Source organism: Babylonia areolata, chromosome 2, assembly GCF_041734735.1.
Source record: "Babylonia areolata isolate BAREFJ2019XMU chromosome 2, ASM4173473v1, whole genome shotgun sequence".
Classification (NCBI taxonomy): Eukaryota; Metazoa; Mollusca; class Gastropoda; order Neogastropoda; family Buccinidae; genus Babylonia; species Babylonia areolata.
In genome coordinates, this window is record NC_134877.1 from 66,821,952 (window position 1) to 66,849,219 (window position 27,268).

Genomic DNA, 27,268 nt, shown 5'->3' on the forward strand with positions numbered 1-27,268 from the left:
CAGGAAAGATTACAGGACGATATAAAGATTTTTCATCTGTATGTTTTGTTGTTGTTGTTGTTTACCACCAATCCCGTTATTTCAATTGTTGTTTACGTTTTATTATAGTGCATAATACCAATGATATCATTTTCTATCACCCATGCCTCAACCGGGATAACGAATTTTAATGTCCTTGGTTCTCTTTTGTGTTGGTGTGAACTGGTGGTGTTTGGAGCGGCACAAATTGTCCGGGGTGCTTTTTCCTCCTTCACACGCGATCGACTTTCGCATGTGTGTGTGTGTGTGTGTGTGTGTGTGTTTGGAACGGTCAAAATTTGTCGCAGCTAAATGCATTATTTTTTTTCCCCTGTTTGTCTGAATGTTTAATTCATCGTGCACTAGAAGTGGACATTTTTAATATGGATAAACAACAGACCACTCAATGATGATAACATGTGAGATTATGTTCGGAAATCACATCGAAAGTAATGAGTTCTGGAAATATGACAGCCACCTGCTCAAAGACGCTGGTCACGTCAACGGCATCAATGAAGGAATCACTGCGGTACTGAAGAACGGTGTGTTTTATCAGGCCATGGCGGAAAGAGAATAAAGGATATCCCAACCACCGAATTTCAGTTTACGGTACCAGAACACCTGTCCAAGCAAAGCAGACACAATAGCGAAGGAAAAAAGAAAGAGAGAACAACTGAAAAACACGGCGATTTGGATTAAGAAATAAGTTTTACTTCAGAAAAAAAAAAAATCAGTTCTGTATAGAGAAAAGAGTCTTCTTCTTCGTTCGTGGGCTGCAACTCCCACGTTCACTCGTATGAACACGAGTGGGGTTTTACGTGTATGACTGTTTTCACCCCGCCATGTAGGCAGCCATACTCCGTTTTCGTGGGTGTGCATACTGCGTATGTTTTTATTTCCATAACTCACCGAACGCTGACATGGATTACAGGATCTTTAACGTCCGTATTTGATTTTCTGCTTGCGTATACACACGAAGGGGGTTCAAGCACAAGCAGGTCTGCACAATATGTTGACCTGGGAGATCGGAAAACTCTCCACCCTTTACCCACCAAGCGCCGTTACCGAGATTCGAACCCGGGACCCTCAAATTGAAAGTCCAACACTTTAACCACTCGGCTGTTGCGCCCGTCAGAGAAAAGAGTAACAAACTGAAAGGCGGTAAATCACATCTGACTGACATTACAGACATACACATGGAAGGGGTGTTCCAAAGCTCGACGGCCACATGGATGGATGAAAGGGGAAAAATAGTTTCTTGGTACTTCTGCGGGTTGGAAAAGATTTGTGTGTTTGAATTAACTTCTTTCTATGAGGGCAATGTTATAAACAAGGGTAATGTGTTTATTTCTTCTTCTTTTTTCCCGAATAGAATATTTCATTCATTTGTAATATATATATATATATATATATATATATATATATATATATACATACATATTCACAAACTGTGTACGACCATCACATCATTATTTCAAACTTCTCCTTACACATTAACTTTTTTTCTATTAGAAATCAAATAAAAGAGAGGGGGAGAGAGAGAGACAGACACAGACAGACAGACAGGTGAAGTCACACACACACACACACACACACACACACACACACACACACACACACACACACACACAACACACACACACACACACACACACACACACACACACACACACACACACACACACACACACAAAGAGATTGTTTAGAAACAGAGTCCACGAGGACAAACTGAAATAATGTGACAACAGAGAAAATACACCGTATGTGTCGTAACACGTCATCATCAGGTACACTTTTGGGTATACAGGCGTGTCAGCAGGACAGTGAAATTGTCAGTTAGTGGGCCTGGGCGACAATGCTTTCGAGATAAAACAGCGGCGTGTAGCGGTGTTCCAGGGCAGATCAAATTGATCATATTTCATTTACATACTAGCTGTATAATCTTCCTATTTCATGTCTTTGTTCCAGAGTGGAAGTGTCGCGTCTCTGATTATGTTTTGACCGTAAGTATCAACTTGCAAATAAGTGTTGAACACCTTTTATCGGCACTATTATAACGTCAAAAGGTAAAAATGGGAGCTAAATAGCACATGTACATTTCGCCGTAGTAAATATTATAATGATACAAACGAAGAAGTATATATAAAAAAAATTACGTTTGACCCCATCATCTTCCATAACATCCATGCGACTGATAACTAGACATAAACGGCAACAGTAATAACAACAAAAACAGTCTAATTGATTGAAATGTGTCCACCAAAACAACAACCGAAGAACCATTGCTTCGTCTGTTACAGCAACAAAATCAATATAAAAAAAAATAACATCAACATCGTCAAAATATCCACACACACACACACACACACTCTCTCTCTCTCTCTCTCTCTCTCTCTACCTACACACACACACACACACACACACACATACATACATACACGTATATATATACACATATACATATATATATATATATATATATATATAGGGTAGTTATGGGTAAATTGCGAACAGCGCCTAATTGCGAACGATTCGTATACCACCCCACTTCGAAGCGTTCTTAACGGTTGCATTTCACAATTTCACGTCTGCTTCGACCTTTTTCTAATACTTTGAGGAATAGCCATTTCCAAGAACCAGTCAAACATCAGCTATTTCTGACTATTTCCGCGCTCTTTCTTCTCTTCGAGCATCACTGTCGACCAAGGTTACAAACGTGCTCTCAAAACCCTAAAAAACGATGGAAGCAAGTTGCAGGACTTGAACTTATGACACAGTTTGAAATAGTTGATTTGATCGGATATGTTGAATGCGCGTTGCCAGTGCTGGGGGAATTTAAGAAAGCATATTGGTGATTGAACAGAGCGTCAATTTTGACAGGTATCTGCAATTTTGTGTCGTTTGCAATCAAACCATGGGATATTTTGACGTGAGTCTATTTGCGAACGATGCTGCACAGCCACTGAGCACACTCAAAAGGGTGTGTTTGAGTGCGGTGTGGGGTGTGGGGGTGTTTAAATGTATGTTTGTGTGCGTGTGTGATCAAAACCAACGATACACCAGTCTGGTGCGATGTTCCAATAGTAAGTTATGTCCAATGAGTTCAAGACCTGCTTCTGTCCTAATTGTCAACATGTACCCAAAGCAAGAAGAGTAACATCAGATTCCACACAAAATTCCTGCTCTACAAGTCACTGGTGGTCTCCATCCTCTTATATGGATGTGAGACATGGACACTGATGGCAGAAACAGAAAGAAGAATCCAAGCATTCGAAACCAAGTGCTTGAGGAGACTACTACACATCTCCTACAAGGAGCACAAGACCAATGACTATGTGCGGAACCTGGTCAGCAACCTTGTTGGGCCCCAAGAACCACTGCTGGTGACTGTCAAAACGACGGAAGATGGCATGGTTTGGTCACGTCATACGACATAACACCCTCTCCAAAACCATCCTGCAAGGGACTGTAGAGGGAGGGAGCAGACGGGGGCGGCAGAGAAAGAGCTGGTCCGACAACGTCAAGGAATGGACCAAAATGACGATGCCAGATCTCCTCAATACAGCTGCCAACAGAACGGCGTGGCGAGCTATGACATCTTCCTCATGTCCCCCCAACGACCCCAGCGGTCGAGGGAATGAGTGAGTGAGTGAGTGACCCAAAGCAATCGTTCCAAATTAGACTTGCCCGTTCGCATTTACCCTCAGGCATCCCTGCCATTTTAAACGTCGACAGAACGTTGAAAAGAATGACAGACGATCTTTTCCTGGTGTAACCAGTTGGAGAAAGCTTTCAAAAAACAAAATAACTACGTTTGACTGTAGTTCGACATGTTATCTTTACAGTACACACGTTGAGCTAGTCGCTTCGACTGGATTGTTCGCAATTACCCATACCTACCATATATATATATATATATATATATATAAGATAAGTACGCCATTATAGCGCGCAGCCACAAAATGCAGATTCTCAGTAAAGGTCATTTTCATGATTATTTCTGTCCAAATAAGATAAGATAAGAATAACTTTATTATCTCCAACTGGAGAAATTTGGTCAGGTGCATTATCACAACATAGACAAGTAAACAACATGGGGACCATAACTGTAAAAGCCAACAACAGCCCCAACAAATATTACGAAGATACAAATGTAAAAAATATCACATCGTTTCATACATACATCCACACACTGCAGGTAGTAAATAGTATTCTTAATGTAAAAACAGAAAGAATTAAGAAACATTATTTGAATATAATCATAAACATAGCCTACTATACTGCACATTGATTATAATAGATAAGATAAGAATAAAGATGAATTGCGGAAAACCACAACCAGATAATCAGCACACACCCGCACCGCACCCCCCCCCCCCCCCCCACACACACACACACACACACACACGCGGATAACTTGATCAAACAAGAGTAATACTTTACCGTAGGCTGGTTTTGATGTGGCGTCCTTTAAGTGGTGTGTTCGGAATGTACAGATGTTTTCACGGTTTCCGTGACCGTGGAAGACAAAGACGTCCGCGCTCTTGCTGCTTCGTTAAAGCGACTGAAGTGGTCGAGCAAGGTCGGGTGGTTAGCCAAGCTATCCGGGTTGTGAGGAAAGTACCCGGGAAAATGATATCAGCATGACGCTAGTATGGCGCATGTGCAGTGGGTGAGATAAAAACAAGTGTCGCAAGAAAGGGGAGAGGTAAAAAATAAAAATAAAAAAGGGGGGGGGGGGGAGGGGGTGTGGTGTGGTCGGGTAGGAGTGGTGGTGGGAAGCGCTCTTATCGCTTCGAATGGCTTTTTTTCTTCTTTTTTTTTTTTGCCTTTGTTGGCTACAAAAGATAAGGTCACTGGTATTTTGGACTATCGATTCGATCTCATGAGGAACCCCCCCCCCCCCCTCCCCCCATCCCATAATCCCCCTGCCCTCCCCTCCATTCCCCCCCCGCCCTCACCACTCACACACACACCCAACCATCCACCCCACCACCCTTTATGTCCCTGGCCTCTACCACCTTTATCTCTCTCTCTCTCTCTCTCTCTCTCTCTCGCTTCGCTCTCTCGCATCCACCAACCCCCCTCCCCTCTCTCTCTCCCTCCCTCACACACACACACACACACACACACACACAGGGGCGAGAGAGATCGGGAACAGGGTGGGGGTGGGGGTGGTGGGGCTTACAAATGATACTCTACTACCTGGCTCTTCAGATCAATACGTAACAAGTACCTAGCAATGCATCGAAAAGCTCGATCATTACCATGGACCATAATATAATATACCAAATTTGTTTCTTCCATATGGAACACTAATCCAGCTTTCCCTGTTTTGAAAAAGAAGAAAGAAAAGAAGAAAAAAAAAAGAGAGAGAGAGAAAAGTAGCCGCTGTTCATAGCAAACACACTCGACGTTATCTTTCTCGGTCAGATCGTCAAGCTTTTCATCCCACTGTCTGTCTGTCTGTCTGTCTGTTTTTCGGTCGGTTAGTCTGCCGCGAAGCGCGTTTTCCGCACAATGCTCTGCTGTGGATCAACGCGCTATCGTTTGACACACTGGTCTACTTGTCAGGTCAGGGCTGGTGTGTGTGGGCTTTTTTGTTGTTGTTTTTTTCGGGCACAATTCAAAATGATGGTAAAATTGTTTTAATTTCAGGACTATTACTACAACTACTACTACTACTACTGCTGCTGCTGCTGCTGCTGCTACTGCCACTACTACTACTACTACTACTACTACTGATGCTGCTGTTGTTGTTGTTGTTGCTGCTGCTGCTGTTGCTGCTACTAGTACCACTACTACTACTACAACTACTACTACTACTACAACTAATAACGATAATAATTTTTTTATAACAATAATGATAGCAATAATGATGATAATGATAATAATAATAATAATAATAATAATAATAATAATGAAAATAATGATGACGATGATGATGATGGTGTCACGATCGTAATGACGACACCACTACCACTAATAATGTTAGCTTGAAATGGTGCTTTCCATCACTCCCAAAACACTTTCACTTCACCTCACCTATCCCGTAGTCTTGTGGACCGTTGGGGCGCCACAGGTGATCTGGCAACCAGCATCCTCCAATCCTCTCGGTTTTCTGACCTCCTGATTGCATTGCGTACCAGCCGGACACAAAACACGCAGGAACGCGCGTTTGTGTGTGTGTGTGTGTGTGTGTGTTTGCGCACGCGCATGCAATGTGTTCTTTTGTGTTGACGTAACACGTGAAAGAGGTAGAGAACTCGAATAGGAATGTTGTATTGAGGGGGGAAAGGATACGTTACAAACTTCTGTTTGCCATCCCCTCACACAGACAAAACAAGACGAAACAAAACAAAATTCTCTATTTCCAGGATAAAATAGATAAGGGCTGGTGTGCTTCTTTACATCCAGACCCCGCCCTGAATAGGGTCTACACTACACAATACCAAATAAAATGAATGCATTGTGTCAGCAGATATACGTATATAACAGAGAGAGAGAGAGAGAGAGAGAGAGAGAGAGAGAGAGAGAGAGAAAAGAACACACACACACACACACACACACACACACACACACACACACAGAGAGAGAGAGAGAGAGAGAGAGAGAGAGAGAGAGGCACCAGCATAGTGTTAGTAAAATGCATAGGAAAAAATTAACAAAATGAAAGAAACAAACACAACACACACCGCACCACAGACCAGAATGGGGGATGGAAGGTGAGGGAGGTTCTCAGTCAACTATACACATGTGACAAACAGTGTCATTAAAATGAACGACTTACATAACACATTATGGCATAAAGTGGGAAAGGCAATATTTTTGAAGGTGGTTGGGCAATGGTGTTGTTTAACTTGATTGTTTCTGGGAGTGAGTTCCATAGGGTGGCGCCTGAGTAAACCAGACTGGATTTGAATAAGTCAGTTCTTGGGATTGGGATGTTCCTTAATGAATTTACAGAAAATTTGTCTGTCAATGTTGGTGGTGCATTACCTGTCATAATCTTTTGCATCATGATTCCTTTATTGTACTCTAATCTACGGATTAGTGGGAGAATATTCGCTTGTTTATAGTCTGATTCTAAAAGGGAAGTCTTTTTAAGGAGTACCAACTAGAGCCCCCGTTTATGAAGATTCAGTAATGGCTTCATATAGTGTTCGCACTTGCGGAGTCCCACAGTTTTGATGCATAATCTATTGTAGACTGGATATGCGCTTGAAAAAAATAATGTCCGTGAATGAAGGTCAAGGAAATGTTTGATTTTGGATAGTTGATGGGTTTTCTGGGCTGTCTTTTTGCAAAGGGAATTTATGTGAGGATTCCAAGTGAGACTGTTGTCAACATGATGCCCAGAACTTGATGATCACTGACCTGTTCAATAGGTTCACCTTTAATTTGGATGGAAGGAAAGTTATATATTATGTTTTGCCTCTTTTGTCTGTTTTTTTTTTTTTTTTTGTTGGTGAAGAGACACGTGGATTAGTTCGGTCCATCTAACGAGTTCATCAGTACTTTCTTGTAAATAGTTTGCAATAAAGAAGAAGAAGGAGGAGGAGGAGGAGAAGTTGTTTCAATCAGTAATTACAAAACGAACGAAGCAGAAAGAAGAACTGGAGGGAAAAGATAAGGAGAAAGAAAAAGACAACAGCAATAAAAGAAGAGAAAAGGAAGAAGAGAAGAGAGAAAAGCACCAACAGCTTGTTCAAACTTAAAAGGCTGATATACATATCAAGTCATCATTTTAAAATAACAATTTGGACCAATGATATACTTCTCTCTATTAAAAAAAAAATCAGTTTGTAAAAATGTAAATCATGTTCGTAAAACAGAGAGGGAGAGAGAGACACACACAGAGAGAGACACAGAGAGAGACAGAGAGTGTGTGTGTGTGTGGTGACTTCACACACACACACACACACACACACACACACACACACACACGCACGCACATTATGACAGAGAGAGAGAGAGAGAGTTGTTGTTGTTTCTCTGTGTGCATGTATTTGCGTGTATGCGTACGCGCGCTTGTGTGCATGTGTGTTTGTATGTGTGAGTTTCACCATTATGTTGGCTCAAAACTCGTAAAAGAGAGAGGTAGAGAGAGAATGTGTGTGTGTGTGTGTGTGTGTGTGTGTGTGTGTGTGTGTGTGTGTGTGTGTTTGAAAGTTAGGTGGCAGAACAGTTAAGACGCGTATCTGCCAATACAGAGTCCGTGAGGGGCTGGGTTCGAATCCCGCTCTCGCCCTTTCTCCCAAGTTTGACTGGAAAATCAAACTGAGCGTCTAGTCATTCGGTTGAGACGATAAACCGAGGTCCCTTGTACAGCGCGCACTTGGCGCATTGAAAAAGAACCCACGGCAATGAGAATGTTGTCTTCTGCTGGCCAAATACTGCAGGAGAAATCCACTCTGATAGGTAAACAAAATATATATATATATGTGTGTGTGTGTGTGTGTGTGTGTGTGTGTGTGTACGTGCGTGCGTGCGCGCATACACTCAATGCCTAACGAAACCCGTCGGTTTACGCTGCTGGTCAGCCATCTGCCTTGAAGATGTGGTGTAACTTATATGGATTTGTCCGAATGCTGTGACACAGCTTTGAAAAAAACAAAAACAAAAAAACACCTGTCTGTGTGTCTGTATGTGTGTGGCTGTCTGTGTGTGTGTGTGTCTGTGGTGCATAATGCGTCATCGTTTATCGCGGTGACGTGAGTTTGGATCACACCACTGTCCATGTTAGAACCCCCACCCCCCTCCCCTCCCCCATCCTCTCTCTCTCTCTCTCTCTCTCTCACACACACACACACACACACACACACAAAGCCAGTCCCACGTTCAACTGCTAGTTTGCCACCTCCACCGTCACTCTTTTCCACCTGCAATGTAAACCCCCACCCACCCTGACCCTGTGACTGTGGAAGGACGCCTGACCTTATCAGCTATAACCTCTCCTAGGTCCTGTTCCGAGAATCTCCAACCTTCTCCTCCGAAAAACTTCACTAAAGTACGTGACGGTTGTTACAGACCAATGGACAGAGAAACCACTCCGGTATTGTGAAATTTCCATGTGTGTGTGTGTGTTCTTCGGGTAGCTGACGCACATAGCTGAGGCGATACAAAATAAATAGGCATGATTGATCAAAGGTTGAGAAGGGGTTTTTTTTGTTTGTTTTTTTGTTGCTGTTGGTTTTTTTTTTTGTGTGTGTGTGTTGTTTTTTAAAGGTTTTCGCGCTCGTTGGATCGTGTGCGTTTGCACGTGCTCGTGTGTGTGCGTGTGTGTGTGAATTTATTTCGTCATGTTCCTTTGTTGTTGTTTTTTGGTGGTTTTTGGGGGTTTTTTTTGGGGGGGTGGGGGGTGGGGGGGGGGTCTTTTTTTTCTGGAAAGGAGATCTAAAACTATAACAGGGGAGTGCGCCATAGAAATGTTTCATTCTCATTATCACAATAACTGACATACAGGTATAGATAAAGGCTACTTGTCGCACGTCAGTGTTGCTAGTACGTGGAGAGGGGGGGGGGGGGGTGGAAAGTGAAAGTTACAGGTTGGCAGGTAGGTAGGTAGGTATAATAGAAGATAAAATGTTGACACTCTCCCTCTCACCTCATACCACAAGCAGAATGACTCGCAGTGACGTTACTGTCATGTTCTCCTGTGGGGTTTCATTAGATAAATATGTCTCGTCTTGTCTATTCAAAGTGTTACGAAACAGCACCTAGTTTATAACGGCAAAGTCGGCTGGCAAGGCTAGCAGATAGCAAACAGTATGCAGCCTTTGCAAGTCAAACGAAATCTGCTCTTCGCTGGCCTCATTTAGAATCGGGAGAAAAGGTGCGGGAGTTGGAGGAGGGAGGTTGACAGGGGTTGGGGGTAGACTTCATAGGTTTGGGGGTGGAGGAGGGGGGCGGTGGGGCATGAAATATGAATGCACCAAAAAAAAACCCCAAAAAACACAAACAAACGAGAAAGACAAATACATATACCTACATAGGTTTATAACTCTTTCTGCCGGTCAGGTTTTCCATTCAAACGAATGTGGATTAAATAAGTATCATGCACCAACACACGTACGTCTCAGGGAAATCAATGCGTCCCCCCAAGACGCTGTTCCTCGTTAAATTTCAACCAGGTCTAAGTTCCCCGAAAAATGTATACCCCCAGGTCCGTGTTCCCTCAAATATACGTTTTCTGTGTCTTCGTTTCCCCCGTCAGCGTTCATCCAGGTCTGTATTCTCACACATTTAGCAGCATAAAACAAAACTGTCACAGCAATTTACGTGTGAGTGTGTGGACATGTTGGTGCACAGACAGATGCTCTCTTCCACTCCTTGTCCCCCACTGTGACACAACACGAAGGCAAATGAACATGAAGACAGGTAGGTTTGATAAATGACAGTTTATTGACTCGTGTGTGCCACCAGCAAGGAACAGAGAGCACTGCACCCTGGCATGCTGAAAAAAAAAATCCACCTCAAGACACATGAGGACATTCAGGAATCTCGACCATCTCACCACACACTGTCATGTCTCAAGTGTTCCACTTATTTGATAAACAGGCAAGCTAAGAGATCAAGAAAATACCATATAGTCTTTGTCCATGCAGGTGAACATCTTGGTTAAAGAAAAGTCTATGTACACTATGTTATATTTTACCTTGAATTTCATGAGATAATGATCTAACCTTGCCTCCATACCTTCAAAAAAAAGGGGGGGGGGAAGGTGGGGGTGAAGGTGTTATGCGTTAAAAAAAGAAAAGAAAAGAAGTGTGATTTGTATATTAACATGATAGATAAATCTCTTCTGTTTTGTCAAGAACTTCATGCTGTGACCAGTGAAACAAATGTGCAGCTATTCTGGTCTATAATCAGCTCCTATCTAAGCTGCTCCAGAACAACAAAATATGGGACAGACAATAAATAAAACAAAAACAACAACAAACAAAAAACAAAAAAAAACCTAGGCTTTCGGTAACAGAATACTAAAAACAAAACAAAAAAAGATAGAGGCAATACATTCACCACACACAAGTGGTGCCCACTTCATTCAATACAGGAATCATAAGGAATTCTGGAACAGAAAGAAAAAAGGTTACTGCAACGATGATCATCTTACAGCAAGACATTTTGGAAAAATGAACCTCTCTTTACAAAAGGTTTAAGTTTTAGTCATGACAACCCCTGAACAATGTTTGAGGAAAACTAGATGAAAACCCCAAGCTTTATCATTCATTTTTATCTTCCATTATGCCCTGCTGTAACCTTGAACTTGGATCCTGACCTAGACTTTGGGGTTCTCACAATCATGTTCCCATGACCAGTCACTGAATGACGTTTGAGAAAGATAGAATGTCAGACTTTCTCTTGTACCAACAAGCTTTAAAAAGCAAAAGTCTATGTACACTATGTTATATTTTACCTTGAATTTCATGAGATAATGATCTTACCTAAGCCAGTCACTGTACCACATCTGATGGATGAAAAAAATGGATCAAAACTATAAATCCAAGGGCATTTCTTCTGTTTCATGGTTGTGACCTCTCGCCCAGTTCCCACCGTCATGGGAAAAGTTGCCTTCATAACTAACTGTCTGACAAGTTTGTGTCTTTTCAACCTGCAACTGCTGAGAGAAAATGCCAATGTTAAAAGTCAACCACATCACATGATGCAGACAAAACCATGTGATTTAATTCAGAGAGACACGGTTTGTTCACCACATCACATGATGCAGACAAAGAAACCATGTGATTTAATTTCGAGAGACACGGTCTGTTCACCACATGTGAGTAAAGACTGACATCACTAAGCACCATCGCCTTGTGCTTGAAACTTGCTGAAAAGCAAACAAACCAGGTAACATTCCGACGTGACTGGAGGATTCATCGTAAGCCTTTCCATTAAGGTGCAGTCACAGATAATGACAGAACAGCACACATCGGTGCAGTCACAGATAATGACAGAACAGCACACATCGGTGCAGTCACAGATAATGACAGAACAACACATATCAGTGCAGTCAGAGTTCATGACAGAACAAAACACAATATCAAGTCTACACTACACTTGCAAAAGCAACAACCTAGCTTGCTTAATAATTATTCTTATTGGTATCCTTTGGCACTGACAGTCCACTGAAAGTACCCACTATCACATCTGAGGTCCAACTGCCACACTTACAATATATGTTTGAGGTGGTGGTGGTGGAAACAACTATTTGGATTCAAGTGAACACCACAAGTTTCTGCTTCTTTGTCAAATTTCCTGTGTAATGGACACAATCTTCTCTCTTTAAATCTGTTCTTCTGCCAATTAAAAAAATGTCAAAATCTCCATCCTTTGTGCTGCTGTGAATAACTCAGCCTGACTGTCATCTACTGTAGGAAGTGTATTGTGGCAGATATGTGCCACAGGAATCGGTCAGTGTCTTTGCTTGCTACCTGTACATTTGTCTCAGAGTGCCACACCCATCAAACACACACCTGGAAAAAAATCTAGGCTACTTGTGGCAGTGAATGAGCTGTCTTATGATCTGGACATGCACACAACAAACATCAATATGGACAATAAGTAATATTTGGGAGGGGGAGGGAGGGTATATCAATCACTTTGAATAAATTACAGCAGTCAATTCTCATTCACATTTTGATTCCAGATCAATCCCATCCCCCTCTTAAAAAGAAAAAAAAGGAGAGAAAAATAAAGTTGAAGTTCTGCCCATGAAGTACACTTATTACTACTGTGATCTCGTTAAGTTTACAGTGTGATGCACATTACATTTTCATCGCATGTTCGTGATAGCAGAAAAAGATACACAGAGGGTGGTGGGAGACTGTGTGATCCAAAAAGCAAAGAAAGAAAGGAGCTGTGTGGGCAAGGGCATTTTACAAGCGCAGTTTGCTGTACATGTTCAAAACTTTCTTCATTTATTTGGCTATGTCTGCTTCCTCTTCTCCACTCAGGAACAAAATAATTTTACCACAAACTCTTCGTACTATGGCGGAGCTACATTACCGACAGATTGCCTTGTATGATTCATATACACACCAGATATTCAAAGGTTTATAAACAACAGCTGTGGTATTTTCACTGTACAAAAACATGGATGTGCATATGCAAGAAAGGATCTATGGTTTATGAGTGCTGCTCATTACAATTGCTGCTTGCACTGCTGTTCACAACAAAATTCAGCATCAATCCACCATGCCTCCAAGGAGAAACCTGAGCAAGATCCCAAGTGGTCCTTAACTTTTTCTGAATGTTGTATGCATGCAGCCTGAGGAAGCACTCCCACAAACTGTTCCACAAACTGTAAACTTGTCACACAACACACCAGGCCAAAATCATATCTTTATAGTGTTCTCAACATTTTTTTTCTTGAAAATATTTTCACTTAAAAGTTTTTGCCTACAACTATATACAAGGGAGAGAGAGAGAAAAAATGGGGGAGGGTGTGTGTGTGTGTGTTGGTATAGCAAAAAAGCAAACAAACAAAAGAAATAATTATCTCAAATTCTTCAGTGGAAACATACAGAAAAAAATGCTGTTGTAATATGAAGCTGTAGTGATGGTGTTAATATTATTTATATAATTAATGTCAAATAAATCAACTATAATCCATGTATTAATGTTATCTATGGTACAACAGAAACTTAGTTATTGTGTGGTCAAGTTGATGAGAAATACTTTCAATCAAAAATATCTTTTTGTTGGGGGAAAAATAATCTGCACCTCTTCAAATGACACATTTCAGGTTAACCAACAATCAGATCTGAGAGAAAATTCCAAAAGAAATCAGTGTAACATAATGGAAGAATGGGTAGTGGAAGCTCTTATCTAAGTTTCATATTTCCCTATTTAGCTCCACATCAAGAAAATTCCAAAAAAAAAACCAAAAAAACAGAATTAACAAGTTCACCTACTGACGTCAACTCTGGAACTTTTTTTAATTCAAAGTAACAGTGCTGTATTCTGTAAAGACACCTGACATTGTTGCAGTTTGTCTAGCTTATTGTACAGGGTAATATCAGGACTGCCCAACTAGAGAAGCATTTAGCAGCACAAAACAAAACTGTCACACCAATTAAAGAAAAAAAAATCATATAAAAGAAAACCTACTAAGCAAAGTTCCAAGACATACTACCTCAACCATTAAGCGACTTAAGGCAGATATGACCAGGATGAGCTGAGGGCGTCAGTCCTTCCACTTGATTTATCATTCAGATGATTTTTTTTTTAAATTGTTAAAAAAAAGGGGGGATAAAAAAAAAACCTCAAAGTAAAACCAAAAATGGTAATATAGGCAAGTATCAGCGCAGAATGGACAGCTAGAGCCCATCCCAGTGTTTACATTCTTAGTTCCTAATCACCAGAGCAAAGCCATAGCAAAACAGCATAGACAGTACATCGTAGACCATGGAATAAAACAGGAAAGAAAAAAAAAAGCATCAAGGCTTGCCGGAAACCAGGAAATGGACTGGAAAGGCAGAAAAAGCGGACTACAGTGAAGGAAGTACAGTAAAAAGGCAGAAACAGAGCAATAGAAAGATGAACAATTCTAGCACAGAATTTCCAGTAGGCTGGGATGACATTGATACTGAAAGACCCCCAGCATTCAGTGGGGGATATTCTATAAAGAAGCTACTACAACAGACAGTAAAACCACCACCCCATCATACACTAAGTACACTAAGTACTGTACATCACAAAGAGGACTACCAAGAAACATCAGCCTTCCAGACTAGCATTTTTACACAGAAAGGGCTGGTTCAGCTTATCTTGTATGGCTCAGTTTCCAGATCTTGCACAAAAAAAAACACAGGCAAAAATTTAATTAAAAAGAATATCATCTCACAGCAAAAAAACCAAAAAAAAACAAAAACAAAAACTATGCCAATAAATGTAATACCAGTCTTGATTATCAACAGACAGGACACAGTGACATAACAAACAACAACAATTTACAATCCACCTTCTCAGCATCCTCACTTCAGACCCTTTTCTCCCCAAAAAGCATCAGAAAAGTGGACTCCCACAGATCGCAATATGAGGCACACACAAAAAACAGAAGCAAAGCGACAGTTCCAATAATGTTAAAAACAAAACCAAACATAGTCCCAGATATCAACAGAGTTTAAGGAAGCACTCCACTCTTGCTACCTCCCTGCTCCCCGCCCCCCTTCCCCAATCCCACCATGGAATTGTTCTGACAGAACGTCAGGAGTGGCCACCCACGAATCCTGTACACATTCAGTCACACAAACCAAAAAAACAAACAAAACTTTCATCTCTATACCCTGTGTTCATTCATCCTTTACAGCAGAGAAAACAGAACCTTTTCAACTGCGTGCATGGAGCACGTCCACACTGTCTCGTAATTATCACACACATGAAGGATCATAGGCAAAGGAAGTCATGTAATTTGGGTCATTGATTTATAAAAGATTTTTAAAATGTAAAAAAATTAAAAATCCAGATATGAGGGAAGTGAGTTAGTGTGTGTGTGTGTGTGTGTGTGTGTGTGTGTGTGTGAACACATGTGTGTGTGTATATGTGAAGAGCATGCCTGTGTGCTTATTAATGCAAAATTCACTTTCATTTCAAAAGACTAATGTGAAAATGATCAAATATCTATAAAAATATACATACATATATAAAGAAAAAACACCCATCCAAACAGTTTTTCTGCAAAAGATATGGCAAACAACAGTGTCAAAAGGCAGAAAATGAGCAGACAGAAGCCAATGGGAGATGGAGGCAGAACAGAGGATGTGGAAATGTTTTGATTCTATGACAGGAAACAACTGTGTGACTAGAATGAATATACAGGAAGCAGGAGATCTGTTCTGCAGCATGTCAGGAAACTAGGACTGAGGACTGAGTGATTTATGATTGAAACCAGATCTTGTTTCTTCCTTGAGACTAATGCTCATAGCTTCAAACAACAAAACTGCTGATGATTTGTGATTTTCTCTCTTTTACAATCAATATCTGAAATCTTGATGCTGAAGGCATGAAACTAATGCCACCAAAAGAAATGGTCAAAATGAACAAAATCAATGAAATACGTTAGATATAGATCGTTAAAAAAAACCCTGAAAAGAATGCTTCAAGCAGCATTCAAAAGTTTTAAGTTGAAAACCAACTTGGCAAATATTCACTTTATCACAGCAGATGATAGAGGAAAAAAGACAAATGAATAACGCACTGATCTCAACTTTAAATACCTTTTTTTTTATAATTTAAATCACATGCCTCTGACCTCTGTTGCATTTTAGGCAAATGGTTCCCCAATCCCTCCTGCAGTACTTGACTTGTTTGATCAGTACACTACGTTTTACACTCAAGTCAGATGTCTCAGCAGATGTGGTGTAGTATGTATGTATGTCTGCTTGAACCTATGCTTCCTTGAAACTAAAACAATGTGTGTGTGTGTGTGTGTGTGTGTGTGTGCAGTGAATAGTTCATGTCTACGCACACATACAAATGTGAGTGTGTCTGTGTGTGCACACGGGTGCATGTGTGTGTATGTGCATGCATGCATGTGTGTGTCTCTGTTTGTGCATCTGTGTGTGTAGTGTATTGCTAAAAAAAAAAAAAAAAAGGTTACCAAAACTTGTGTGGAGTACAGAAACAAATGAAAAAAGTTACCACACAAGTGTTTTATACCTTTCGCCACTTTATTTCTTCACAAATCCACTGACAGCACCGACTGGAGAATACACAAGCCACTGGGCCCCTGGCTGACAACTGGCACATGGCGGCTGTCCGTTCTCAACTCAACACCTCATACAGGAACTGAAAGCTGCTCAAAGCTATTTTGTGTTGTTTCTGGGAGTGCAATCACTGACAGATTTACTGGGTTATGCCGTTCCGCTGGCTTCCTAATCAATCCAAAAGTAGAATGTTGTCTAGTATGGTCGTACTTCAAAACTGCAGCTCAACACTGATGTTTTGAATTTTATTCTTATTTTTCTAAGCTCAACAACCATTTACGACACTCAATGACTTCTCAATATCACTAACTGGTACCAAGCAGTGAATGTTTGAAGTTAAACACAAAACTGAATAAAAAGAAGAAACTAAAAACAATTATTTATAGTACTATCAAAACTTTCCATCACACGCAAATACTTTTTTTTTATTTTTGCAAAGGGGAAAAAGTGGCAGGAAAGTCTGTACAGATTCCCAGAGTTATAACTGCTGTTTCATAGCATGTACCCCATCAGTGATGAAGAAAACAAAATAAATTTGATTATTTCTTTTAAATAAAAAAAAATCTCTGTACCTTCTTTGATTTTCATGCCATTTTTCATATTATAAATAACTTTATTCCTTTTGGGGAGGTGGGGGGAAGGGGTGGTGGGGGGGTGGTTACTGTCTTGTCATGTGTCATGTTTTTGCATAAATCTCCACAAACAGGGAAACTCCAAGCAGGAAATGTTTTAAAAATACCACTAAACCACAAACAGAATAAAACAGAACACAGAGAAATAGAGAGAGAAAAAAAGTTGATGCTTCTTGCTACATATATAACAATTTATAAGAACTCTTCTCCTTTCCTAGCTTTCATAAAAATTTTGTCATGCCACCTTCAACTCGCAACTGAATGCCTCACCCACCATGGTCCACCAAAACTGTCCTTCTGTTTTATTTTTCTGGGTTTAAAAGTAACAACAAAATCTCACATTCTATGTACACTGATGAACTGAAAGCATTACGTTCCTCATCATTCATATCAATGTTAGCTGAATTATAATATCTGTCATAATACTATTTACTGAGTGTCCTGTATTTACAAGGGTGATCAAATATACACATATTTCAATGAATGCATGGCTTACAACTCCCCCCCCCCCCCCCTCAAAAAAAAAAACACAAGACAAAAAAAACAAAAACAAAACCAACAAAAAAAAACAAAAAAAAAAAAACACCCAATAACTGGAAGAACTTAACCTGTGAAAATTAAGTATAAGATAATGCTGTTTCTCATATTAAGAACATACAGCAGTGGTCTCATATTAAGAACACTACAGCACTGGTCTCACATTAAGAACACTACAGCACTGGTCTCACATTAAGAACACTACAGCACTGGTCTCACATTAAGAACACTACAGCACTGGTCTCATATTAAGAACACTACAGCACTGGTCTCACATTGAGAACACTACAGCACTGGTCTCATATTAAGAACACTACAGCACTGGTCTCACATTGAGAACACTACAGCACTGGTCTCATAGCATGGTCTCATATTAAGAACACTACAGCACTGGTCTCATATTAAGAACACTACAGCACTGGTCTCATATTAAGAACACTACAGCACTGGTCTCACATTAAGAACAGCACTGGTCTCATATTAAGAACACTACAGCACTGGTCTCACATTAAGAACACTACAGCACTGGTCTCACATTAAGAACAGCACTGGTCTCATATTAAGAACACTACAGCACTGGTCTCATATTAAGAACACTACAGCACTGGTCTCATATGAAGAACACTACAGCACTGGTCTCATGTTAAGAACACTACAGCACTGGTCTCATATGAAGAACACTACAGCACTGGTCTCATGTTAAGAACACTACAGCACTGGAAGGGTTCTCCTGATCTGTACATGACATTTTAAATAGTAAAATTATTCTATCACTAGTGAGAGAAAGTAATGATAGAACAGTTGGTAAAACACACAAAACCATGTACATGGTTAAGTACTGTTCTCTCCGGCAGAATCGTGTCTCATTAAAACAAGACAATGGAAAAGTACTTCGCAGACACCAAGCCTGTACAGGCTATATAGCAGAACTATATAAATGTTGTTCTGGATACAATTGCATTATTCTGTGTGTATGTGTGAAAGCGTACACATCTTCAAAACACTTTTTTATAATATATGGTTCATTCTAATTTTTTTTGTTTTTCTCCTTTTTTTATGCTTTTCATTCAAAAATTCAGATTCAATATATTTTCAGTTTAAATTTTGTACAAACAACACATTAATCTGACACTGAAGATAGTGAGTGTGTGCATGCAAGTGTGCGAGTGTGTATGTGTGCGCTTCTATTTTTGTATAGGTTCATGCATGCATAGTTGTGGGTATACAATTAGTGCATAGTCCTTGTTAACCATATATATTATATATATATATATATATGCGGCAGTAATGTGCAGTGTTGTGTTTGTGTGAATATGCTAAAAGCACAAGTATGTGACGTCTGTGTGAGGACACATTTGGCAGTGTGCGGTTTAAGTCCTGTGAAGTGTTACCAAAACTTTGAAGCAAAAAAACAACAGCAGTAGCAGTGACAGTACACCTCAGCTCCACATACACAAAATTTCTCATTTAATGTTTGGAGTCCATTCTTTGGATATTTACAGCAAACGAATGAAGGAAATTGCGAAAACCAACAACAAAGTGAACAGAGAAGAGAACGAACATGCTGACATGCATTCATCTTTATTTCCGCGCACACACACACACACACACAATCCCTACCACACATGACACACCTGGCAAGAATTCTAAGCTAGATTGCACGAAGATGACACACACAATGGAATCATAGGTCATTTTTCTACACTCTGCCCCACATCTTTGTGGGGGTCAGCCGACACAAAGGGCAGAAAACAGCCACTGAGGAGAGGAGAAGAGGGTGACCGATCAAACACCCACCACCACCACCCCCCATCAACTCACTGGTGAAAAGAAAACGACATACAAGGAACCCAGGTAATGAACCCCACCCCCACCCCCCTCCCCGCATGACCCCTCACCACCCTACACAATAACACCAACGAAACAATAAACAACAGCTCCCTCTCCAAACTCCAGCCAGTGCAGTGAGGTTTCGCCTCCCAGTCCGCCCCTCCCCTCAACTCCCCCTTCACACCCAACACACACAGGCCTCTGGCTGGGCAGCACAAGTGATTTCAGCTGCACTAAGTTTGCTTTGCGTTAAGATTTTCCCCAAGTCTGTGGTGGAAGAAACGCCAACACAGGAACCTTCTTCATGCTCAGCGAACTTGGCGCTTCTAAGACCACTCATGCCATAGAGACCCATGACTCAGCAGGTTGTGGAAGTCCCTCTGTCAGAAAGGAACATACATCACCATCACGTCAACAAAAAAACAAAAACAAAACAACAACAAAAAAAGAAAGACAACCAGGATAATCCCCACATCGGTTGAAGAAGAAGAAGAAAAAAAAAAATCTCCCATCAACCTCTTACCGTTCAAACCGACAATTTATTTACAATAAAACTGTAACAAAGAAAACATTGCCTGAAAGCAACACAAAGTGTGTCAACTTGAACATAAAGAAAGGAAGGAATATTCAAAACAAAGCAGCAAACACAATGGCTGAATGAATAGGTGTGGTTCAAAAACAGGGAAATCAAAGTAAATAAACAGAAAGGAAATAAATAATACCAAAAATGGGGAAGCTTCAAAAGTTTTTAAAGCAATAATTTGAACAGATAAAAAATAGGAATCTTTGAAAGCATATATATAAAAAAAAAATCAGCAACAACAACAACAAAAAAGTTTAGAAAATCTTGCAATAAATATGTTTGTGCAGGAGAAAATATTTCTATTTCTCTCTTCCCTCCCTCCACTCTTTCACACCACTCATCTTTACTGTCATTTTGTACGGGCCAGCTCGTACGTCTGTGGCTGTGACCATCACAATGTGGAGATTCGCTTGTTAATTATGGGTCAAACCTTTTTTTTTCTCACGGACATTTCTGCTCGGGGGAGGAGGCGGGGGAGGTGGTGTGTGACAAACTTGACACAGAACAACATACATGATAAACAAAAAAATAAACTTCAATACAGTAGTTGTGTTTAAGATAAAAAAAATTAAAAAAAGAAGAAAATGAAAAAAAAAAATATATATATATATATTTTTTTTTTTTTTTGAAGTAAATTAATTCAGTTGGAGAAAGGTTACATTAATCTGATATTCTTCCATCATTATTACAGTCATGAAATGCATGCAGAAACAAATGCAGATCTGGTTTGGAAACCAGAAAGCTGTCAGGACAAGTGGCCGACTCTGAAAATGTTCACAATAAAAAAAATCCATAGCAAGAAGTCTCTTCACAGAACAAATTGTGCCAGCATTCATTCACAGTAAAATGCATCAGTAGTCTCCCCTCCAAACTGGCTGCTGTCCTTCCTGTTCTGTGCAGTTCCATCACCTTTGTGTCGACCGTTGGTTGGTTGGTCACTTCATTTACTGTCTGTTCACATTCAAGATTTTTAGACTTCACGTGAAACAGAACAGATACATTTATCGTCTCTCATAATAATTCAATCTTTTTTTTTCTTTTTCTTTTTCACAATTGATATCCTGTTTCTCAAACACATACCGTGTTAAAAAATCATAATAAAACTGATGAATTTACAGTTTGTCATAACAAATAAACCTTTTTTTTTCTGATTACCGATTCTGTTTTGCTCAGACACACAGTGTTGTGACATGCTTGTTGTCAGGATTCTCGTACCCAAAGTTTCTTCAAAACCAAACCAAAGTCTCCATTTCTATTTCTGTACACATGCAAAGCATGAAAATCAATTCATCCACAGTCATAGTTCCAGCTCATGAGAGGGGAAGCAGCTGTGATCTGGTTCAAATGACAGCTAACAAATGTTCCCTTCTGACAATGGAGGCAAAGTCAAACACCATATTCAACTCATATGTTGTCATGTCAAAAACACACAAAAACTACAGATCTTTCTTATCTTTTGCTAAATCACATCACACACACTTTCTACACACAAAAACTATGAACAGTAAATTAAAATCGGCAACACTCAGTGCAGAAGTTAAGAGTAAATAAATAAGCAAATGAGAAAAGAGAGACAAGCGAAAAAAAAAAAAAAAGGTGGGGAAAAAAGCACCAAAAAATTTGTTTTAAATGAACACAGGCTAGCCAGCGACTGATCACCGATCAGTATGCTTCACACACATCAAAGCCTTTCAATCACCAAAAGTTGTTACAATCACAAAAGTTGCTATCAAAACTATAAGTCACATCTTCAGTGGAAGTGAAAAATACACAGTAACAACACTCAACACACTCCTTGCTTCCTTCCTTCAGCCTTGCCCAGCGTTACACCTGTAGGTATCAGATACTAACCTCCACCCTTATATCCCTCACCCCTTCTGCTTCTGACCCCCCCATTCCCCATGTTCATGAGCTGCTGAAACAAACATACGCCTCTGTTTATTTGTGGATTTTTCTTCAGTGGGAAAATCAGGTAAGCATTTGATAAAGCTTGAAACAAAACAAAAACAAACAAAACAAAAGAGAATAATTTCAAGGGTTCTGGATTGGTGATCATCATACCATAAAGGGCTTTGCCAAACATGTTTAGAATGTCAACCTGTATTTCCCTTAGGGGAGCACAAAAGGCAGTTGAAGAGTTGGGGAGGGGGAGAGGAAGAGGGAGGGGAGGAACAGTGAGTGGATGAATGGGTTAAACCTCATCAGAACTACTGACTGTGGAGTCTTTCCATCACCCCCCCCCCACCCCCAAACACATTCCTGCCTCCTTCTGCCCCCACCCCTCTCAGGACCTAACCCAAGAGTTCAACCTGCTGTGGTCCTTTTTTGGATGACTCCTGTATTCCCTGGCGCCATACTACAACATCACAGTGCCATCATTATCAACACCCTTCAGCCTGTGAAGGCAGCAAAATGCACTCAATATAGGTGGGGGCAGCAAAATGCACTCCAGATAGGTACATGAAAACATGGCATGTCATCTCAACTGCTTGCATAAATTGCAGAGAAAAGTACAGTCCTAAGATCTGATAAATGTCAACATTCTGTCTGAATGAGTTGCAGTTTTCAGTTTCAAGGAGGTGTCAAAGTGTGAGACTGATCTCAATATGCTACACCACTCCTGCAACAAATGAATGAAGAAACAAAAATAATAATGTGTACAGATACACATCCATCCTGTCTAGGAATTTCATGGACATCATACTGAGGTTTCACTCAGTCATTTACAAAAATCAAGAAAGCATGCTGATTATGTTAACAAAGAACCATGAGGGAGGAAAAACAGAAAGAAAAAGAACAAAAAACAACCCGTGGTTCCCCCTTATCTGTCATGACCTACCAAGCTTTGCAGACCTGTTGAAAAACAATTATGCCACGCTAACTACTCCCTACCGATAGAAAACCCTCCTCCCATTCATCTTATTTCTTGTTTGGTTTCATCTTCTTGCCTGTGCACCCAACACTGGTACTGAGAACAGACAGACGCCCTTAACAAGACCTGAGAAACTGATGAAACCTGGTGAGAAGGATTCACTGCTGAACAGCTCAGAAGACAGTGACAAGGAAAATGTCCCCAACACAGACATTCTACCCACCCACCTCATACACACACACACACACACACACTGGTTTCACCTTCACCTTCACCCTGGTTGTTCTAAACCTCAAATACACACAAGAGAACAAACTTTCAAAAACATGTCTACTTTGGGGGAAAACAAAATGTGCAGCTGACATTAAAGTAACCATGCAAGTCAGGACAAATGTGCACAGTACAACAATTTGATCTGGCGGTGTGTATTGAACGTGTCTGTCTTGCTTTGTTTTCCTGTCTCTCATGTACAGAATGAAAAAAGTGGAGATATATTTACACAAAAAACTCTTCTTTTTTTTTTGTCATGGCTGAACATGAACTGCCTTACTACTTCTACTACACACACTCACAAACACGCACACACACACACACACACCACCACCCAGCAAAAAGGGCGACTATCCAACCAGTCTGCAGTCCCAACAACCTCTCCCCATTCCCAGCCTCTAGAACACTCGGCTGCAAGGCCTTGCACTAAGCACCACCAGCCACCTGCCCACCCTTTGACACAGAAATAATCATCGCACAGCGTTTAGAAGCCCATCATGGGCCTCAGGAGGCAGACGGCAAGCATGACACTGCTCTATCTCCCCCACTCCACCTTCCCAACCCAGCACCCCCCCCCCCCCTCCCCAAGTAGACCTCAGCAGCAGCAAGACTGACACAAAGCACCAGTCACCTACTTCCTCACCCTTTTGTCACAGAATCAGCAACTGCACAGCATTCACAGACCGTCTCCACATGAGGCAGATACTGATACATGAGGACGATACTGTTCAATCCCCCCCTCCCCCTCACCCCCCCTCCAGCAATGCCCCAGCTAGAAATGCGTGGCTTCAAATGACGGTGGAGTGGCGGGAAGACATGGAGCTGCTGCTGTCCTTGCTGCGGATACTGGAGGATGAGGTCTGGGAGTAGAGGTGGGCCACACCCCCTGCATCCCCTTCCCCTCCCTCCTGGCTGGCCCCATAGAACTTCTCCTGCTCCTCCTTCTGGCGGAAAAACTCCTCCTCCAGTTTCTGTGCAGGGGGAGGGGAACACAAGAAACAAGAGTTGTTGTGGGTTGATAAGTTTCCATTCTCACATAGCCACATACAGGTGCACAGACACAGTGATGTACATAAACAAACACACACATCGACCTCACCACACTGACATCCCCTCCCCCACCAGGATCCCCCCCCCCACACACACACAACACACACACAGGTGCACACAGACAGACATCAACCCCTCCCCATCCTAACACACATTCAAAGACACACACACACACACATCAACTCCCCACACAGACACACACATACAATACCCCATCAAGTACATAAAACTTACTAAACATAGATGCATGGACACAAATATATCATGAGCCCAGACAAAAACATAGTCATTCAAAGGTGTATGCACACACACACACAGAGAAAGAGCACATACACATATCAATAAACACACACAAACACATAAACAGAAGTAAAATCAGCCATAGAATAAAACTACAAAGAAGCTGTTAAAACACTCAGAAAAAAAAGCAAAAAAAGCGCACACACACACACACACAGGAACCCGACATAAAAACCCCAATTTTTCAAGTGAAAAGAATAAAACAACACAGCATGGCGACACCAGCTACTGTGGTGAAATGGTTAGCGTTGCGGGCTCACACATGGTGGGACTGAAGGCTGAGCTCCATCAGAGGCAGGTTTTTCCTTCCCCAGAGCTGAGAAGGGAAGACTGGGACCATACAGTAAATGGTCATCCACTTCACGGATGCATCTTTGGAAGTTCTGCTTCAATCTCCTGACCAATACTGCGTAGTGAGCAAGGATGGTGGAGCAGACGATGACATCAAGAGCCGCATCAATAAAGCAAGACACGCCTTCAGAACTCTCCGACCCATCTGGCAATCTTCAGCCCTCTCACTTCACAACAAGATCAGAATATTTAACACCAATGTCAAGTCAGTCATGCTGTACGGCTCAGAGACATGGCGCACTACCAAGACCAACAGGAACAAACTCCAGACATTTGTCAACAGATGCCTGCGCAACATTCTGAACATCAGGTGGCCTGAAATCATCTCAAATGAAGACCTCTGGGACAGAACCAAACAAGCACCCATAGAAGAAGAAATCAAAAAGAGAAAGTGGGGGTGGATAGGCCACACGTTGCGCAAGTCACCACTCAACATCACTCGCCAGGCACTTGACTGGAACCCCCAAGGCAAACGCAAAGTTGGCAGACCCAGGCAGACTTGGAGAAGAAGTACGGACACTGAAGTGAAGGCAGCCGGAATGACGTGGGCCCAGATAAAGGGGATTGCCCCAAACCGTGTCCGTTGGAGGAGTGCTGTTGCGGCCCTTTGTTCCCGAGCGGAGCTATAGGCATAAGTCAAGCAAGTCAATACTGCTGGTGTCTGAATCTCTCAGTCTGGCTGATGCCGGGATATATTTTTGAGAGTTAACTCACACAGTACGGCCAGTCCTCCCTTCTCCTCTACACAGACCCCTCGGATGTCCAGTGGGTGTCTGAATGACCCAACCTTTAGCTTCCGTCGTCAGAATTGTGGTATTTTTTTGTCAACATTCACCTCTTCAGTGTAAGAGCGTTCCGCTTGCAATATTTTGATGATGGTAATTGGGATGAAACGCTGTTAACGTGGTCTCTTTCGCCGTTCGTATGGAGAGAGTTAAGCTTTGTCAAGCAGTTAAAGGTCCCATAGTCTTTTACAAAGGGCAGTGAATTCCAAACCGAAGTCAGGTACCCAATCACTCCTGGGTGGAGTCAGGTAAATGGGGAGTAAAGCGCCTTTCCAAAGGACATGACACCATGCCAATCGCAGCCTCAAATTCTGATCATATGTGAACACTGGATCAACAGTCCAACACCTGATTCCGCCACAGTGCCCCCATCAAGTAGTCCTGAACCTAAAGGATCCCTCATAGGAACTTCCTTTCGCTTCGTCAGGTCTCCACACTCAGCTCTTTCAAGTCTGGCCTTAAAACCCACCTCTTCCCAAAATAGCCTCCCTTTCCTGCCTCTTCCTTGTCTTCAGTTTTTTCCAGTTTTAGAGTTATGCATGCGTTTGAATGACTGGTGTGAAAGCGTTTTGATTTGTCTCTGCACAAGATTCAGCGCTATATAAATATAATAATTATCATTATTAATATTATTATAGCAGCACCTTCATAACACCAACATCATCATTTGTCATCATCAAAATACAAAAAGCAAACTGTTTCAAATCCTGGGGCACAAACACAAGAATAAACACAAACAAACACAGGAGTGGAGACAGACACAGTGTGTGTCAGGCTGACCTGTTTCCTGGGGATCAGCATGGTTTTCCATTCCTTCAACTCTGCGGCATACTGTTCATCCAACTCCTTGATTTTCTGGGTCTCCTGCTCCATCAGCAACTTCCGCTTCTCCGCCTGCACATTGTGATAACAATCATGAACACTTTGTCAGCACTTTTTCTCAAACAGCACTCAAAGAGACTTCACATGAACAAAACATCATCAAGTATAAATGACAAAATAATGGGGGAAAAAAATCAGATATCATCACACACACACACAAATTCATACCAAAGTCATACACAATGTAACGCTCAATGTGCAATATCACATACCATAACAGAATCAACAGACCTGGCAAAAACAGAATAACTTTTTCCTCAACCAGAAGCACCAATCACAACTCAGCCATCATCATGTTTGGCTGCGGTCACGCAGTCTTCCTTGTCAACTGAGGAAGCAAGAGAATCTGAGGGTGCGGGATCAAATCCCACACACACCAGAACTTCTCCCCCTCCACTAGACCACTAGAGTGGTGGAATGAATGCTTGATGATCGACCAAAGTCCT

The 27,268-nt window shown here is 41.3% G+C and overlaps 2 protein-coding genes across 2 annotated transcripts in view; both read right to left on the bottom strand.

Annotated features, from left to right (window-relative positions):
* LOC143276510 (uncharacterized) overlaps window positions 1–4,624 on the bottom strand; it is a 71,946-nt gene extending 67,322 nt beyond the window's left edge. The window contains exon 1 of the mRNA XM_076581053.1: window positions 4,462–4,624. The gene's annotated coding sequence lies outside the window, so the exon portion shown is untranslated. The remainder of the gene's footprint in view (window positions 1–4,461) is intronic.
* A 15,201-nt stretch (window positions 4,625–19,825) lies between these two features.
* LOC143276518 (serine/threonine-protein kinase 10-like) overlaps window positions 19,826–27,268 on the bottom strand; it is a 77,909-nt gene continuing 70,466 nt past the window's right edge. Inside the window, exons 21-22 of the mRNA XM_076581064.1 lie at window positions 26,721–26,834; window positions 19,826–24,425 (exon numbers count right to left, since the gene is read on the bottom strand). Coding sequence (XP_076437179.1) covers window positions 24,243–24,425; window positions 26,721–26,834 — 297 coding nt within the window. The 3' untranslated portion in view covers window positions 19,826–24,242. The remainder of the gene's footprint in view (window positions 24,426–26,720; window positions 26,835–27,268) is intronic.